The sequence below is a fragment of the Mytilus edulis genome, chromosome 11 (assembly GCF_963676685.1).
Source record: "Mytilus edulis chromosome 11, xbMytEdul2.2, whole genome shotgun sequence".
Taxonomy (NCBI): Eukaryota; Metazoa; Mollusca; class Bivalvia; order Mytilida; family Mytilidae; genus Mytilus; species Mytilus edulis.
In genome coordinates, this window is record NC_092354.1 from 82101720 (window position 1) to 82121251 (window position 19532).

At 30.1% G+C, this 19532-nt stretch overlaps 1 protein-coding gene across 1 annotated transcript in view; it reads left to right on the plus strand.

Moving 5' to 3' along the window:
* Positions 1-19532, plus strand: part of LOC139496420 (myosin-10-like) — a 139366-nt gene that overhangs the window by 61406 nt on the left and 58428 nt on the right. Inside the window, exons 15-19 of the mRNA XM_071285013.1 lie at positions 3842-3952; positions 6928-7002; positions 8169-8192; positions 17421-17498; positions 18183-18198. Coding sequence (XP_071141114.1) covers positions 3842-3952; positions 6928-7002; positions 8169-8192; positions 17421-17498; positions 18183-18198 — 304 coding nt within the window. The remainder of the gene's footprint in view (positions 1-3841; positions 3953-6927; positions 7003-8168; positions 8193-17420; positions 17499-18182; positions 18199-19532) is intronic.

Here is a 19532-nt window from a genome sequence, read left to right on the forward strand (position 1 = left end):
CAATCAGTCTGACAACTGGCTTATTAACGAACAGGGTCTAAACCCCACTGAATAAAGGTCTGCCAACTCGCCCCCACAAATGAAAATATCTTGCTTCCTTTAAGTAGGTTAAATTACTGATGGGTTGTATCCAGTTGTCCTGGTGAAGTGGTATGTGTGGTGGCTTGATATGCTAAAGGTCTTGAGTTCGAATCCCAGCATATACACTGGATTTTTTCTACATGAATTTTGATTGATAGTCTTTTCCGTATAATTAATTATAAGTTTTATAGTACAATTGACATTCCCGCCAAAATGTTACAGAACAAAGAAAAGCATGCATAACAAAGAAACTCAAACTGGGGTGACCTGGTAGGAGTGATCCGGCTCAGATCATCCCTGTTAGAACAAAGGAGCTGTGATGTAATCTATGGGAAAGTTCAGTTATTCACGGTTCACTGGCTAAGTAACCAACATTTGATTTCCTTTATAGGGGAAAGTTGTAAGTTTAATTATTAATTTCACTGACTGAGTAACCTCCCTTTAAATTCCTTTCTATGGGAAAGTTGTTCAGTTGTATGTCCCATTGATGTTGCTAATATTAAGCCAACCTCTAACTGTCCTTGTGACTGTCCGTTACATGGTTCTTAAGGACTTTATTATGTACTTGCCCCTATGACGTTTTTGTACTGAATTGTATGTAGGTCTGCTATATACATGTATGTAGGTCTAAATTGCACCTGTCCCTAAGGATTTCCATGTAAGCTCTTTAGATGTTGATTTATTAGCCAGATCTTAAGTCTACAAATATTGTTTTTTAAAATTAAACTGTGATTTAAATAGTTATCTATTGACATAACACCTTACTCTACAAACGTCTAACGGTGAACTTTGTCAGGGAGAATTTCTTCTAAGGTAGATTATGTCTCTACATAAAATTTAGTTGAAATAGCACTTTAAATTGTGTTGATTTAAGATAGGAAGAATAAAGACAGACTTGGTCTTATTATAAACATGGCAGTGAATTATTTACCGTTAGGGGTCAATTTGCTTGGGGTAGGCTGATAGAGTGCCTTATTTGAAAATGTATTGATTATTATATAAGGGGGTGATTTGGTATGAATTTGTTTAATGATTTAAAGGTAATTTAGTGTTCACGCCAAGGGTCAGCAACCCAAGAATACAAAATAAAACCTGACCTCTGGTTCCTAAAACAGTTAGACATGATTTCATATTATATCTAGGCTCTATTAATCACCAATAGTGGAATGACATATTATCAATAGATCTAACAGACTTAAAAACACAATGTTCCTTGGAAAAAAATACTCATTGGACAAATAAGTACATTTTATTGTACTATGATATAACAATTAGAATGAGTGAGAAAGTGTTTATTTGAGGTGGAGTTGAGGCAGTTTATTTCAATATCAATGAATTATGAGATAAGCAAGTTTGATCTGTATATATAGATATTTTGGATAACCTGTATTTGTAAAAGTATTCTTGTATTGTACAGAAGAAAATATTCTCAAAAATTCTTTATTTGAGCATGTGTGTGATGTAAAAATACCATCTATCTTGATAAAAAGTATTCTGTTCAAGATTCCTAGATCTGTGAGTTAATGTCTATTAAAATACATGTACATACCACATTATATATACAAATGTTATGAAGTTCAAGATTACCAAATCTGTGAGTTCATCAAAATACCACATTAAGTATACAAATATTACCCAGTTCAAGATTACTGAATCTGTGAGTTAATCTAATAAAATACCTCATTAAATATAAAAATGTTATGCAGTTCCAGATTACTGAATCTGTGAGTTAATCTAATAAAATACCTCATTAAATATAAAAATGTTATGCAGTTCAAGATTACTGAATCTGTGAGTTAATCTAATGAAATACCTCATTAAATATAAAAATGTTATGCAGTTCAAGATTACTGAATCTGTGAGTTAAACTATTTAAAAAAATACCACATTAACTATACAAATGTTATGTAGTTCAAGATTACTGAATCTATAAGCAATCTTATATAATACCTCATTAAGAATACAAAAGACTCTATCCAGAGTAGGGGACTTCAGTCTTGAAGATAGTTTTTATCTCAAAAGTAACCTTCACTTTTCATTTTACTTCTAAAATATTCTAAAATATAATAAAGAAAATTTTAAATGAAGGACTTTTTGACGATTAGAATTTTTCATTATTTAACTTATAAATGACAGGGGTTTAATGCGTGATATTAAAATATTTCAAGCCAGATTAATTAAAAGAGTGCATACAATTTTTAGATTATAAAGAATATTTTTGAACAGCTACAAGATTTTATCATAAAAAGGGTAGTTAAATTATAAGAAAAAAATAAATGTTCTGTGCTAACACAATACAATATTAAAGTCCAAAATGTATCATATTTAAAAATTGAATTTGATAAGTCATAAATTTTTAAAAAAAGTATTGATTATACTTATAACTTTGTGAACTTTAACCCCATTTTTACATTGTAGTGCTTTGTCACACTGAAGATTTCACAAACTTCTGATAAAAGAGATTTTCTGTGATGATACTTTGATGACCTATGTTTAGATGACATTTTGACATTATTTATCTCAGACATAAACTCAAATTCTTACAACTTATAACTTATACATATTTCACATACTCAAAGTTGCTTGAGAAACAGAGTGCCAAAAAAGAGCATAATATGACATGAAGGAGTTATAAACCAATTTATGCAAAAAAGAAAAAAATGAATTCTGTGTGTTGAATTTGATTGGATGATTGTTCATTAAACTTGTGATTTGATTGGATAAGAATCTTAAAGTGCAAAATGGCTGTGCAGTTAGTTCAGTATATGGATCTAAGGCAAGCCATTGATATAAACCCACCAAGTTACCACATCATACAGATACAGGTAAGACAACTAACCAATCATTGTTCTTCTTTCTTCAAATGGTGAGTGAATAAGCCAATGAGAACTTGGCTTTTAATTTATGCTAACCAATCAGGGCTCAGAGTTGAAGAAATGAAGGTTTGTATGGATATTCAAAATAGCTACTAATAATGTGTTTTGCAACATCAACATTTATCCACTAGAATTAGCTTTCCTAGATGGAGAACTGATGAGTTCTCTGGTCTGTTAGCATTATCTCTAGATTTGATAAAAAGATTGTAATCCTTTGAAAGGGAAAACAAACAGGTCTGAGAAATTTGCAGTTCAAGCTATCTAACAAATTAATATTTACTTTACTGGCTCTTTTGCTTATCTTCCCCCAGCTGATTGGATAACCACCATAAACAACTGGTAAAAAAGTGGTTAATTCTTTAAACAGAGGAGATCTTTCTTATAGATCAAATGCCTGGAGGAGATCATGATCTTTCTTTTAAACCAAAAGCCTCTTAAGCTTTGAAATTAAAACTGTAATGGTGATGAGCTTTACATTTTGTTACCAACCAATCTAGATTATGTTTTTGGACATAATGAATAGTTTCTCAATTTACAGTATTATTAGTAGATCTTGGCATTGGGAAGATTATCTCCCCTTAGATTGATCCAGAATAAACTGATTGCAGCCATTTAAATGGTTATTGCATCAACTCCTTTAACATTTTTCTTTTTTTCACAAAATAATGTTATGACAATAGTTGATCGTAAATTATTACACTAAACTGTTCATAATTTACAAGTATTTTTGTTGTAAGATTTTTTGTGAAATTATTCCCAGTTGTACTATTTGATGTGTTGTTGTCATGGTAATGAACCTTGAACCTGGTTTGTTAGTGTTAGTTTCAAGGGTTTTTGTTATTTATGTTGATTTGAAGGAAGCATAACTAACTTTGCTTTAACAGGCAGAAAGTGGCGAAATACAGAAAAAAATAGAGGAAGCTGAGCAGGCTGCGAAAACTGCTGAAGAAGAGGCTGATAGCCTCCGTCATAATCTGATAGAATTACAGCTCCGAGTAGGTTATCTTCACCTGACAACACCAAGCATTTAAATCTGTCTGCTGCATAATAATAATCTCCAGCACATCAAATTCTGTCTACTAATTTGTATGAAACAGTGAAACTGTATTAACCAACTTATTTTCACAAGCAATTATTTTTTTTGACTTTCACGAGTAGAAAAATAACGTGAATATAAATCGTTGCTATTATGTAGAATTTGGACTTTCCTTATTAAACATTGTTAAAAGACATCAAATTAATTAGAAAATTGTGAAATTGGATAGCCGAGAAGTTTACTGGAAAAGGGTATTTTTACACTCGAAATAAAATATCCTGGAAAATAAGTTGGTTAACAGCATAAAGATATAATGTAATATTATAAGGACCTGACTCAAAAAATCGAGATAGCTAAATGAAGCATTTCTTTCTTCAAAGCCTTTAATTATAAAGACGTTAAGGGACACATTTTACTTAAAGACTAAGAAATGGAGAAACATATGTTCTATTTATAGTATGACTTAGCCTGGGGAAATTGTACCCTATTTAAATAAGACAAGAAGCACCAGTCAGCAGGGATCTGTTATTGTATTCTATTTCAATTTTATACCTTTTTATATTTGAATTGCAAATTTGGATAGGTTCATATAATCAACCACTCTCGTAAAAAAAACCTTGATTGTAAATTTGCATTTGTAGATTGTAAATAAATGTGAAATGCATAGCAACATGTAAAATCCTAGTTATCTGCCCTTTGTGTAAATAATTCAATGGATCTGATCGTATTGTTCCTAGTGATAAAGTTAACAAGGGAAAAAGTGAACTAAATTACATTATTATGGATAAACAACATCAAATATAACTTGTCAATGGAGTTGAAATAATCTCTCTGTGTTTTTAACTACATTTCCCCATATTGGAAATCTGTCAGAATAATTGTTTGATATTGTTAAGTGTTGTATCAGGCAACATGTATTTTACATTATTTATGGAAAGTGGATTTTAAGTATTAAGAATTTATCCTGTTTTACACCATGAATTGTCTCTTAAAAATGCAAATTATTAGTGAGCTACAAGAAAAAGGCATGTCTGAATAGAATATTGATTTAAAATCTAACTTTATAATAGGTATTATTTAGAATTAATTCCTCATGCCATTCATATCACTGTGAGGTCTGTGTACTGATAAAAAAATAAAACGATTGCTACACACAGAATAAAGTTTTATTAAACTCATCCACCAATTTTTAGGATTATTAACCTCTGTAATAGTCAGTCACATCAACAAAGTGTGTGGTTTGTTGATTAGAAATTTATGAATAATGGAAGTTACATGGTCCTTCACCCATTAAATTATATAAAGCTCTGTCCAAACACATGTTGGTTTTACTAAGATTTATAAATTAAAATGAATTTTGTTATTACTTGACAAAGACAGTGAAAATAATGCTTGGTGTTGTCCTAATCCGAATTGATTTATCTCCCCTCTCTACAAGCTAATCCAAACTGATTTACCTCCCCTTTTTATATGCTAACTGTTTGGTGTGACACTTACTAGAATTGTTTTTATTATTCGTTCAGCTTGAAACTATATATTATATCAAAACATGCAATTAATATCAGTAATTGTAGTAACTTTACCAGGAGACAAAACTATTCTTTTAAGTATCAGTGCCCTATACTACATCTTCTTATAGTTAATTCATTATGGATGTATTTAATGTTGATTCACTCCATAACTTTTAGAAATGCTTCTGAATGTGGTTATTCAGTATATGCCTGCTGAATGTGGTTATTCAGTATGCCTGCTGAATGTGGTTATTCAGTATGCCTGCTGAATGTGGTTATTCAGTATATGCCTGCTGAATGTGGTTATTCAGTATGCCTGCTGAATGTGGTTATTCAGTATGCCTGCTGAATGTGGTTATTCAGTATGCCTGTTGAATATACAAATAAGAAGATGAGGCATGATTACCAATGAGACCTTTTATACTAAAGAATAAATGACATAGAAGTTAAAAGTTTTAGGTCACTGTACAACTGATCTATACTCAAGAGTCAGGCCATTAGACAAATTTAGAATTTACATCTTAAGGTGTTTGTTTTAATAATATGTGATCAGTTCAACATCCTTATAATGATTCTTTGTCTTCAAAAGTCATAATAATATTTGGAAATTGGTGTTACAGGATATCTCAGCTTCCAATATAAAAACATGTCTTCTAATTGGACCCCTTTTACTCTGTATTTTATAATTTTATATATCTTTTTCATAATTTTTTTTATTGTAACTTAAGAAGTATAAATGCTACATTATAAATATATATATATTTATATATTCAAATGCATACACTTTTCATAAGAAATACTTGTATGAAATATTGACTTTTAAATCAATTAATTTAATTATTTTAATCTAGAATAATTTGTACTTTTTGAAAATTGATAAAAAAAAGTATAATGTAAACTAACCCAATTTAAAGTAGGGTAACTATATATCTGCATGGCTTAAATAGGTTAGTTAGTTCATACTGGAAAAAAAAGTTAAAGAAAATTGAACCATGGCTGAATCCGCCATAGTTGGGTTAGCTTTCATCATACATTTCTTATCAATTTTTCAGAATTCAAAATGATTCCAGATTAAAATAAATCCTTGTTTTAATTACAAAACTACTAATAACAGTCCAATGCATTATATTTTATTTCAATTTCATATTCTATATGCTTATTATATTTCTATATTCAGTATATTTTGCAAATATTTATAATAAACTTATCATTTCTAAGAAAATTCTTATTTTCTGATATTATTTACTACTAAAGAAGGATAACTCTTGAAAAAAATTTGTAAATTTATTTTTCAGATTATTCAATAAATATAAAAATTTGAAACAAAATGTTTTCTTTATATTTAGCTGAAAATGTTTTTTAATTACCTCTCCATTTATTTATAATGTTCTCCATGGTTACTAATTTATTTGAATAATTTCAGGCTGCCTCTGCTGAGACGAGAAATAGTGAGCTAGCGGACTTAGACGAGGATCCTTCTAGACTCAATTCACAGCAGGTTTGTGATATAGTTAGAAAATGTGTGTGTTTGGGTGCCAAGGGGTGACTGGGAAAATGGGGAGGCTGTGGCATGGAATGTCCATATTGAAACTTTCAGTGTGTTTTATGAGTCTGTATGAGCTACACAGCTACTTTTGCATAGGTACTATTTCTCTACTAAAAATTTGTAGTACTGGAAATTTACTTTTAATATTCAGTACTATTTTGTTACTTTAAATTTATTGTAATATTTAGGTACCTGTATTTTACAGTACTTAATTAATTTGTACTTGAAATTTAGGTACTACAGATTTTTGGTTACTACCGTTACATTTTCAGCATTTTGAAAGTTTTTCTATTTCAAATCTCTTAAAATTATGATTTTCAAACATGGAATATTGTATTATTTCTGTACCAAAATATTTAGTACAAATCAAGTACTGCAAAATACAAGTACCTAAATATTACAATAATTTTAAAGTAAAGAAATAGTACTAAATATTAAAAATAAATTTCAGTACTACATATTTTTAGTACAGAATTAGTACCTATGCAAAAGTAGCTATGTAGGTCTTCACAGATTACTTTCTGAAACAATCTTGCTAAAGTATAGCTCTACATTGAGGTTGTAGTAAGAAACACTGATTACTAAAGTATAGCTCTAAATTGAGGTTGTAGTAAGAAACACTGATTACTAAAGTATAACTATGTGTGTGTTAATACTGTGCAAAAAACTGCCTAATGTTTTTGTATGTTTTATCACCAAAATGGTGAAGGGTCTTAAAAAGTCAAATTTTGCCCATACAGTTAGAAGACTCACTCTTCATCGGTGTGATTGCCCTGAAATAAGGATTTTGTTTATCCTCTTTTGTTTTGGGGAAAACTGAAGGAAGATGGAGAAAAATTAAGATTTATAATTAAGACTTTTGTCATGAGGTCTATTATCATTATCAATTTTGGAGAATGTCCTTTATTCGACATGCAAGGTTTCTGACCAAAGTGATCAACTCACGCTCTTCAGAGCCTCAAGTTCTAATTCAAACAATATTGTGACACATCGCTGAAAATGAAAAAAAATTACAGCCTGACTCCCGTCTCAGCAAAGCTTAGGTTGATCATGATCTAAATCATAATAATTACAAATAAGTGAAAGGGAGATAACTGTAGTTTATTTTCATGCTTCAGTGGAGAGGAAGGAAGCACAATAGAGTAGGTATCCAATGTAAACAATGTGTTATTTTTGTTGATTATTGTAATTTTACTTTTTAAGGAATTTTTGTTGCTTACACTTATTTTCACGCATTTTTAAAGTAGCATGTAAATGTTGATACATTGTAACATATTTTTTGATGACCAAGATCATCCCAAAACTTTAGGGATTGCTGCCCTTGTAGAAGGGATACAGTCTGATTCTTTATAACTATCAAATATCTATTGTTTATAACCCGAATTTAGGATTGTCAATTGTTTTTGCCCATGACCTCACAATCTTTTATAATTTCATTAATTTGTTGATCAATTACAAAGCAAGACATTCCACTGTGTCCATTCTTTTTTCCTCTTTCTGTGAATGTTTCTATCAGGTAATTCCAGTTATTCCCCTTGACTCAGTAAATTTAAAATGGCTCTTAATATGGGTTCCTGGTCTCCTAAGTAATTCCCCTTTACTGACAGTTACATCAAACAGACTCTTTCTTTCTGTGTCAGACCATGCAATTCTAATATGCACACCATTGAGTTTTTTCCTTTTACTGTCAGTTTCATGTAACAGACTTTATCTTTCTGTGACTAGTTCTAATGGTCGCCCTTGAGTAATTCCCCTTGAATGACAGTTACATTAAACAGACTTTTTATACTGGTTCCAATCAAACAAATATTAATTAGAAAAGAGACAGAGTTAATATTTGATTAATTCAAGTTCGTGTAGAAAATGGCTTTTATCTCTTGACAATAGATTTAGTAACGTTTACTGATCGGTATTAAATCATTTCTCTCGACAAGTTCGATTATTGGACGGGAGGGAGAATTCAATGAGTTTGTTATGAATGTAGAAACAGTTTTAGTTTCATCACAAATTGAATTATTAAGTGACGATAATTAACAGGAAATGATTCGTTTAAAAAGCTTTTTGGAAGACAAATAAATATTGATGTTTGAGTATTCAACGTTACTTAGAAACCTCAATCATTAGACAGTAAAACAAAATCAGATGGATTTTTATTAATTTTCATGTAAAATGTGTTCTGTAAAACTGAAAATTTCGAATATGATATGGGAACAAACTATTGGAATGAAGAAGTGAATAGAATTTAAAAAAAAATTGAAATTGTATTAAGAAATATGATTTGTTAGATGGCAGGAGTTAACACAAAAAGTATTTTTTCATAAAGTTGTATGAATGGATTTTTAACAGCTACTGTTGAAATCTGAAATTCAAATTAAATATATTTAAAAAATAAAACATTATCAATAACAGAGGAGTGTTAAGAATAAAGAAAATTCAAAACATATGGAAATTGTTAATTTTTTTTACAAAATTGAAATGATTTCCTTGTAATTACATTATCAATAAAAAGTTGTCCTGAAGTTTTAGGAACAGTTGGAGGTTACATATAAACAGGAAACTGTTTGGAATATTGCGTTATGAGGAAATTCTTTACCGTTAATCGTTGCTATCGGAGAACATTATTAACCTGGTCATTAGAGGTCAGCAGGTCAATCAGGAAAAAAGTCGGGGGGGAAAAAAATCTATATATAGTGATTTATTGTAATAATACAGAGTGGAAATTTTTTATTACCGTCATTTTCCTTCGATTTTAGAAGAAAAAAATAATGTGAAATAATTAAAGGTTCAATCAAGGATTGATTATTCAGGGAAATATTCTTTGATGTGAAGAAAGTTCGATTTTTAATTAAATCTGAGTACAATTTTATATTCATTGTAAATAAAGACTTGAGGAATTTAAGTTTCTCGTGATTGGCGAACATTAGAATCTTAATTTGTCATTTTTTAAATGTGATACATTATACATTATATAACCTGTTATATCACCTTCTTGTTCAGGAAATAGATACTAGATGGAAGGAATAGGAAATATTTCACTCTCACAATAGGTTTTACGATAGATTTGTGCAAATTTCACTCTCACCATAGATTTTACAATAGATTTGTGTAAAACAATATTTTTATAATGATGATATAACCATATATATCTTGATAGATAAAACTTGTTGCATGATAAAATTGTTACATTTGAGAAGCATCATGACTGATTTTGACGAAGATATCGTGACATCCCTGTTCTGGTATTCAGAGCGAGAGTGGTATTCAGAAAAGCAACGTTTTATATTAAGTGACGAGTTAAAGTAGCTGTGTTAAAGAAAATAAGACATTTTTGTGCAGAATTCAGTTTTTGTTACCGTAGTTAATCCATTGTTCATGATCAATATTTTGAAAACTTTAATTAACTGCGAACCTGTCATCTTTCAATCTGTTCTATTTGTTGAAAAAAAAGATGGACAATTTTTCGTTAACTTATAAACAGAGAAATTAATTCAAATCTGTGGAAAAAATTATATTTTTAAAATAATCGGAAGACAAATGTTTTGACAATTTTGTTAGGAATTACGAATAAACAAACCTTGTCAATAGAACTTAGTTTTTATCTAGTACTTTACAGCAGACAGACTTATTCAGATCCTAGATATTTGATTGACACAGTTTTAAAGGTGCTAAAAGACTCTCAATGCAGTTCTATTATCCTGAAATATTGGCATGGATTATAACAATGAAGACAAAAATTACGCCAGAATTAATTGGATATTAGTAGGAAACTACTAGATCGAAATCATACATAGATTTTATTTTTGTGCTTTCTAAATTGCTTGACAAATGGAATTAAGTTGTGTACCTTTTATGTTTGATATTTGTTATTGAAATATATAACGACAGACAAATTCTGTTACCATGTCAACACAAGGAAAGAAGGTCAAACTGACTGTTACCAAGATAAAGGTAGGGGTACCAGGTTATTAATCTCATTTTTTTGTTATCAACAATTTGTTTGATTTGTATCATTTTCACAACTAGAAAAAAATTCGTTTTACTATACACTGATTTATTAAATAAAATTTGTGTTTATATAGTCCAACTGCGTCCCTGCATCTTTGAACTGACAATGTCGTTAATACAGTGCCAGGTTCTTGACATATTTTTTTTAACATTTGTCTAATTCTAGAAACCCTCCCTAAAAAATATATAATTTTTATGATTTTAACTCATTTATCCTAGCAGTCAGAAGGAAACTGTCCCCATCCTAGCAGTCAGAAGGAAACTGTCCCCATCCTAGCAGTCAGAAGGAAACTGTCCCCATTGGTCATTAAGACAAGAATCTACAAATAAGTCAAAATAGCAATACTCAAACCAAATGTTTTTATTACTTGTTTGATTTAGATTTTGATAAGTTCTCATTGAAACAGCGTTTGTATACGCCCGTCAAAATTTTGACAGGACGTATTATGGTATACAAATGTCCGGTGTCCGTCCGTCCGTCCGTCTGTCCGGCTTAAACATGTCGCACCGTAACTTGAGAACGACTTATCCAAATTTCATGAAACTTAACACAGTTGTTTCTTATGATGGTCAAATGATCTGTATACTTTTTGGTGAAAATAAGATTAAAACTTTTTGAGTTACGGCACTTTGTAACTAAAACAGGGGGGTGTTTTTTTCACATGTCGCACCGTATCTCAAAAACGATTCTTGATTATGGCTTAAAACTTTAAACACTTCTTAGTTATATTAATCTTAATATTTGTATACTTTTTGGTGATGATTCAAAATTTTATTTTTGAGTTATTGAGTATTTTGTAAAAAAAGGGGGAGGGTTTTTTTACATGTCGCACCATATCTCAAAAACGATTTATGATTATTGCTTAAAACTTTACACATGTCTTTGTTATATTAATCTAAAGATCTGTATACTTTTTGGTGATGATTCAAAATTTCATTTTGAGTTATTGAGTATTTTGTTAAAAAGGGGGAGGTTTTTTTTTCTTACATGTTGTGCTGTATCTCAAAAACAATTTATGATTATTGCTTAAAACTTTACACACTTTTTTGTTATATTAATCTAAAGATCTGTATACTTTTTGGTGATGATTCAAAACTTTCTTTTGGAGTTATTGAGTATTTTGTTAAACAGTGGAGGGTTTTTATACGCCCGTCAACGTTTTGACGGGACTTATCCAAATTTTATGAAACTTAATATAGTTGTTTCTTATGATGGTCAAATGATCTGTATACTTTTTGGTGAAAATAAGATTAAAACTTTTTGAGTTACGGCACTTTATAACTAAAACAGGGGTGTGTTTTTTTCAAATGTCGCACTGTATCTCAAAAACGATTCTTGATTATGACTTAAAACTTTAAACACTTCTTAGTTATATTAATCTCAATATCTGTATACTTTTTGGAGTTGATTCAAAATTTCATTTTTGAGTTATAGAGTATTTTGTAAAAAAGGGGGGAGGTTTTTTTTACATGTCACGCCATATCTCAAAAACTATTTATGATTATTGCTTAAAACTTTACACATGTCTTTGTTATATTAATCTAAAGATCTGTATACTTTTTGGTGATTACTCAGTATTCAAAATTTTATTTTTGAGTTATTGAGTATTTTGTAAAACAGGGGAGGTTTTTTTACATGTCGCGCTGTATCTCAAAAATAAGTTATGATTATTGCTTAAAACTTTACACACTTCTTTATTATATTAATCTAAAGATCTGTATACTTTTTGGTTTTGATTCAAAATTTTATTTTGGTAATATTTAGTTTTTTGTAAAAAAAAACAGGGTGGGGGTTTCACATGTCCCGCCGTGTCTCTAAAACAATATATGGTTATTGCTTAAAACTTTCTCAGAAACTATTTATGATTATTGCATAAGACTTCCACATCAGACGTCGGGCTTATCATGCGCTCATGGCGCAGTTGTTTATTGAGCAATGTTATACACAAAAGTCCCAATTCAAAATAGTGACCCAAACTTAGAATACTTAAGTATTGAGGAGCGGTGTAAAAAGGCTGGGGGAGGGGGGTGTAACTATTGTGAGATCATTCGCAGTTTGATGAAGCTTTTTTATGATTATTTTTGCTTTATTATTATTGTATGCTGTAGCAATTTCATTGTCATTATCAATTTGATAGTCTTGATTTTATTGATTATAATAAATAATTAATGTCCACATTGAAATTATTTTAAATTTAAGGATGTACTTAGGTGAGGTTTTGTGCCAAATGTTCGGACTCCTTGGTGTTTTTCCATACAATACAACGTAAAATATTTTGCCCCTTAACATACAAGATTTAATAGCTCGATCATAATAGGTCATTTACCAAAATTATAGCAAATTGTTGATTTTCTTTCTTTTGATTTGAGACCCAAATAATAAAAATGCAAATATAAGGTATAAGTCTGATTCATCCTTTTCCCGCTATATTTAAAATATCAAATATCTCGAAAAGGAGATCCATGACCTATCAATATTTTTATCTTATTTCGATTGTTAACCAATTTTAGATTCTTGATTTATTTAATTTCACCTAAGTACATCCTTAATGATAGATATAAGAAGATGTGGAATACCCGCCAACTCTCCATCAAAGTCACAATTTATAAATGTAAACCATTATAGGTCATAGAACGGTCTTCAACTCAGAGCCTTTGCTCACTTCAAACAGCAAGCTATAAAGGGTCCCAGACATGACTAATGTTAAACCATTCAAATGGGAAAACCAACGTTCTAATCTATATAAAAAACAAGAAACGTGAAACACTTTTGAACCACATCAACAAACAACAACTACTGAACAACAGGTTCCTGACTTAGGACAGGTGCAAACAAATGATAGTCCAGATTGAATCATTGTAATAAAAGTCATACAAGATGAAATTGAAATGAGAAATGCACGCCTGTTTTATGTTAATCGACAATTTGATTAATCATTGATTTCTACGTTAAAACAGACAAATAATTATTGTATTGATGCTGTTTTCACGTTATCCATTCAAAATTAATGATTTTACCGTTATCCATTTAAAAGTAATGATTTTACCGCTGGGCCATTATTATCGTACATCAAAGAAACTTGTTTTATTTAGTAGAGATTGTGTACTTTACACAGGATTATTGGGAATCAATCCACCGAAAAAACAGCTTGATATTCTAGATTTCTGATTTAGGCTTAATTGGAAGACTGGGGTTTAATTTGAGATTTTTCAATTTTATTATGGAATTTTGTTGATGATTTTGTTGAAATGAGCTTTATTGTAGGACGACTGGGGTTTATTCTAAAATTGATCAATTTTATTATCAAACTTTTGGTGATCATTTATTCATTTTTCCATTAAAATCAGTTTTAAATGAGTTAGTTCTGATGGATGTTTATTGTAGAATGACTGGGGTTTATTTTAAAATTGATAATTTTTACACTGGAAATTTGTTGATCATTTATTCATTGTATTATTATAAATAGTTTGAATTCAGTAGGAGGATAATGATTGATACAATGGTATGATCGTTACTCAAAGTATGGTCTTATTTAATTGATTGATTGTTGGTTGCTTTACGCCGCATTAGCACAAAAAGGCTATAACGCGGCAACTTATTTAATTGAGAAAGTTTTGGTACCTTTTAAATAATGCATAGAGTTTGTTTGATAATATTTATGAAAATAGACATGCAGCATTCGTCAATGAGACAGCAACCCAATAATAAAAGTAGTATATTAGCCTGAGACAGCAACCCAATAATAAAAGTAGTATATTAGCCTAAGACAGCAACCCAATAATAAAAGTAGTATATTAGCCTGAGACAGCAACCAATAATAAAAGTAGTATATTAGCCTGAGACAGCAACCAATAATAAAAGTAGTATATTAGCCTGAGACAGCAACCCAATAATAAAAGTAGATGCGTGGTATATTAGCCTGAGAAAGCAACCAATAAATGGAAGTAGGATAAACACATTGTGACTTGGATGGATAGTTCTAATTGTCTCCATTGAGGCTGTCATACCACATCTTCCTAATAACTATATAGAGATTTAAATGGGATGATTGAATAGAGCTTTTATAGTTGTTCTTCATCACAAAGACATACTTTTGCCTTCAACAAACAATAACTATCAGGTTCCCGACTTAGGACAGGTGCAAACAAATGCAGCAGATTTAAAGTTTTAATAGGTACCAACCTTCACCCTAACCTGAAACAATAATGTTATAACATCACAACATAGAAAGACACACTAATCTGTTTTATGATTTATCCTTAAAATTTTAGTTTGAAGATGATGAGCGTTATTACTCTTGGACGGTACGCCAGTGATTTTATATTAAAGTCAAATTAGAAAGAAATTTGGTTATAAAGGTTCTTGTGGTTTTTTCTTAATTTTATTTTTGTATCCAGCATAATACGGACAGTTACGTACAGCATTTTCATATCATGATCAAATTAGAAAGTAGTTGGTTTACAATTATATGTGGCGGACGTTTTCTTTATTATTATTTTAATGATAGATGATTTTAAAATAACCAAAGACCGTCATGACAAAGCAGAATAAGCAGTGGTTTTGGTTTAGAGTAAATTCTATCAAATTATAACCGGTGATTTTGGTTTGTTTAAAGATTAATTCTTATCACCTTGGTAACAAAGTTCTTGTTTAAGTGTAACTTGATTACATTATAAATCAGAAAAGAGATTTTACAATGAAAGCTAATAGTAAACCTAATATTGTCAAGGTTCATGTTAGTGTAAATTTTAATTAGGGATATTAATTAAAGTATAAATCTGATCTGTAATTGATTAACGCTTAACGGAAGAGAGATAGTTGTTCTCCACTGGAACTGAACAGATAAGAGAAAAATGCAACATCATTTGTAATGTTCAATTTGATTGGATGACGTCACCAATTTTCATTGCATTAATTCACAATTGATGCTATGAAAATATACTTGCAAGCACAGAGGATGTATGACAGATTTTAAATGCTTTGACATTTTTTTCTATCGGTTTTATTAGAAAGGAGATAATAATATTATATTTTAAGCTCCGACAGCACCAATTTGTGATTTGAAGGTCACAAATACCCGTCTACTGGCTCCATGCACTAACGCTTTGCCAGTATACTTAATTTGCTACCATCAAATCACCAACTGATGCAATCAGAGCTTAAATTACAATACAGTTTCCCCTAAATAACATATGAGAGACAGGGGTCTTTTTCATCATTGAGATTTAGCTAAATATTGGTTAATTGAGACTAAACATTGATTTTTTATGTATAATAGATTATTTACAGCATTTTAATTTTTCTTCTGACTTATCTGTATTTACTTGCCATGTGGACATTCACTTTTCTACATTCTCAGTTGGAATAAATTCAATTTATAATTTACAAACTCTTTCATATAAATAACAGAAATTTTGAGTAATGTATAAATTTTGTTATGTAATTATAATTATTGATATTAGTGAAGCAGGCTATGTTCTATCATTGTATGAAGAACATTTTCTATCCGATAGTCCACAGATACTGTGGTTTGATTTATTTTCGAGGGTTCCAATTTTCATGGCTTGAGGAAAACTTGCATATTCGTTGATATTTAAATTGGTGGTCTTTGCCAAGTCTGCATACAATCCTTTTGAAAACTTGTATTTCGTTGGACATTTAAATTTATGGTTCCAGTCTGTTGCCACGAAATCCATGAAAATTAGTATCCAACGAAATAAATGAATCCATGGTAGGATAGATAATGATGTCGTCAAATCTACAGAAAAATTATAACCCAAAAAATTAAGAATGCGGAAAAACAGATCAATAAAATAAAGAATACAGAAAAGAAGGACTCATACATGGCAAAATCAAATAACAAAACACATCAAAAACGAATGGACAAGAACTGTCATATTCCTGACTTGGTAGAGGCATTTTCAAATGTAGAAAATGGTGGATTAAAACTGGTTAATGAAACAAACAATAAATAAAATAGTCAAAATATGGGTCATCATCGTATAACAATTTTAAAAGGAATAATTTAACAGAACACAAAAACATCTATCTACAAACACATTCATTGATTTGTGTGTCTGCATGATGTCAGAAAATTTTATACGTCACATAGATTTGTTGTTCAATGTGCATACAAACAATTTTAAAATTTATATAGGCAATGTTAGCATATAGGGTTATAAAATCAAAAATATGTAAGAATAAATTTCAGAAATAGACCGAGATTGAAAATAGTCCAAAAGTTATTTATAGAATTTATAAAAATCCACAAATAGTTAATTCCACTACGCGATTGAATGATAAAATAGTTACAAGTGAAGCATAATGAATACCATGACTTATATTGTAAATTTATTCATTTCAGGACAGTAGACCTAGCACAAAGAACAGTAGACAGTCTAGTAAAGGGAAACAACTCCCTACAAAGTCTCCTAAACGTGATGTAAGTTCAGGATTAGATGTTTAACCAGAAATTATGTTTTAAATTTCCTTTATTTTGTGGATTGAGATTATCATTAAAAACATCACTTTTACTTCCTTAGGGACGACATCAAAAAATAAATGAAGGATAAAATACTTAATTCAAATAGTTTTGGGGTGGCGGTCATAATTGCTGCAAGTTTTGTTTAATTTACATCGATTATTTATATATCCTTATTGGTCAATCAATTTTTCCCAAATTAAGTTAGGGGGTCAGTGAAAAACTATATGAATTAAGTTTTTTTATCCTACATTGAACTTTTGATGTCGTCCCTTATGGAAACCATGATGATGATGATGTAGAATAATTTCTATATGAAATCAATTTTATAAGAAATAAATATATTCAAATTTGAACTGGAGAAATTTTGCATCATACTAAAGTAAAGGTACAATCTATATGTATTGATTAACTGCAATTGATCAGGTTTTTTTTGTTTTCTTTAATAGTTTTTTCAAAAATGTATAGAATCTAAATTATGCTTGTTTATAAACTGTGGAAAATTTCTGGAAAAATCACTTGAACAAAGAACCTGTGCAGCGTTAAAATTTTTCTAATTGTATAGAGAAAATTGTAATTGTATAGAGAAAATTGTATATTTTAATTTCTCACTCATTAAAATTACAATTTTTTTTTTAATTTTAGGGAAAATCTGGGAAAGGTGAGTAATAAAAAAATAGGTGTTTACAAATCATTGAACCAACCAATTTTCAATTAGTATTTTCTTTTTCATGATTTTTGACAGATAGAAAGGGAAAGTGTCAGTAAATGTCAAACTTGAATAATAACTAAAAAATGAAGAAAATTGCAAAAGATCAGTTTCTGTCTTCATCAATGGCCTTAAGCTTAGTTGGAGTCCAAAATTAAATTTTCATCAAAATAAGTTGGTATCCAGGGATGCTAGTGATTCCTGTGGTTAAAGTGTTTCTGCAAATACCTTTCTAGCATACTCGCAGAATAAAGTGAGGTAAAACCAGAATTTAAAAAAATATGTCTACACAGACAGTCATACACAATCAAAGGTCAATATAACAAGGAGATGTGGTTTGATTAAGAAATAATTCATGGAAGCCATAGATTTGTTGGAAATTTACACATGGCCTGGGCCGTGATATTCGAATTTTATCCTGAGCGTTAGCGAGGGATAAAATTAACGAATATCACGGCCCAGGCCATGTGTAAATTTACAACAAATCTATGGCTTCCATGAATTATTTCGATTCTAATAGGACAAATACGATCATTAAAAAACTGAAGCGATGATGGGTATACCGTGTGTGTGGCTGTTCTATTTTACCCACTGTTCGATAAATGTAAAACAAATCTAATAAACATGCATGATTGATTTCGTAACTAACCGCTAGAAAACAAAATGTGATTACTTTATTTACTTCTCAGTAAACCCAACATTTGCAATTTTAAATTTACATTTTTTATCGTAAGCTACATTCAAATTCACTGTTGACATGTTGTAACCAAGGAGCCGCCATGTTGACTTGCTGAAATCAGTAAATGTGCGAATAATGCAATAGAACAGAAAACAAGCAACACCTACCTCAATACTTTATTTTAATGCAATTGTATTCGAGTTTAGAAGGTAAACGCAATAGAAAAACCTTCAGCTTTGACGTTTTCATTCGTATGACGTCATGTTTTGAAATGACGTTAATGCGCCAAAATCATTACTGGAATTTCGCGGAATTTTAATTTATTTTGTTTTTGTCCGTTTTTCCGTTCTCTAATGTGTAAATTCTTTTTGTTATGCGTCAGAATCAGAATAAATGTTCTATATGGTTTTATTCAATTGTAATTGTTAACACAGCGAAATCCACAACCGTTTACACATAGGTTACGATACATGTGGATTTACGTGGGAGGCATATCTAAACAGCCATTCGTGTACATCTTGGAGTCTGCGCTAAGTATAGATATATCGAGAATTTTATCACGGTGTTGTTTACAAAGCGAAAGAAGCACGTCATATTAGAATTGCCA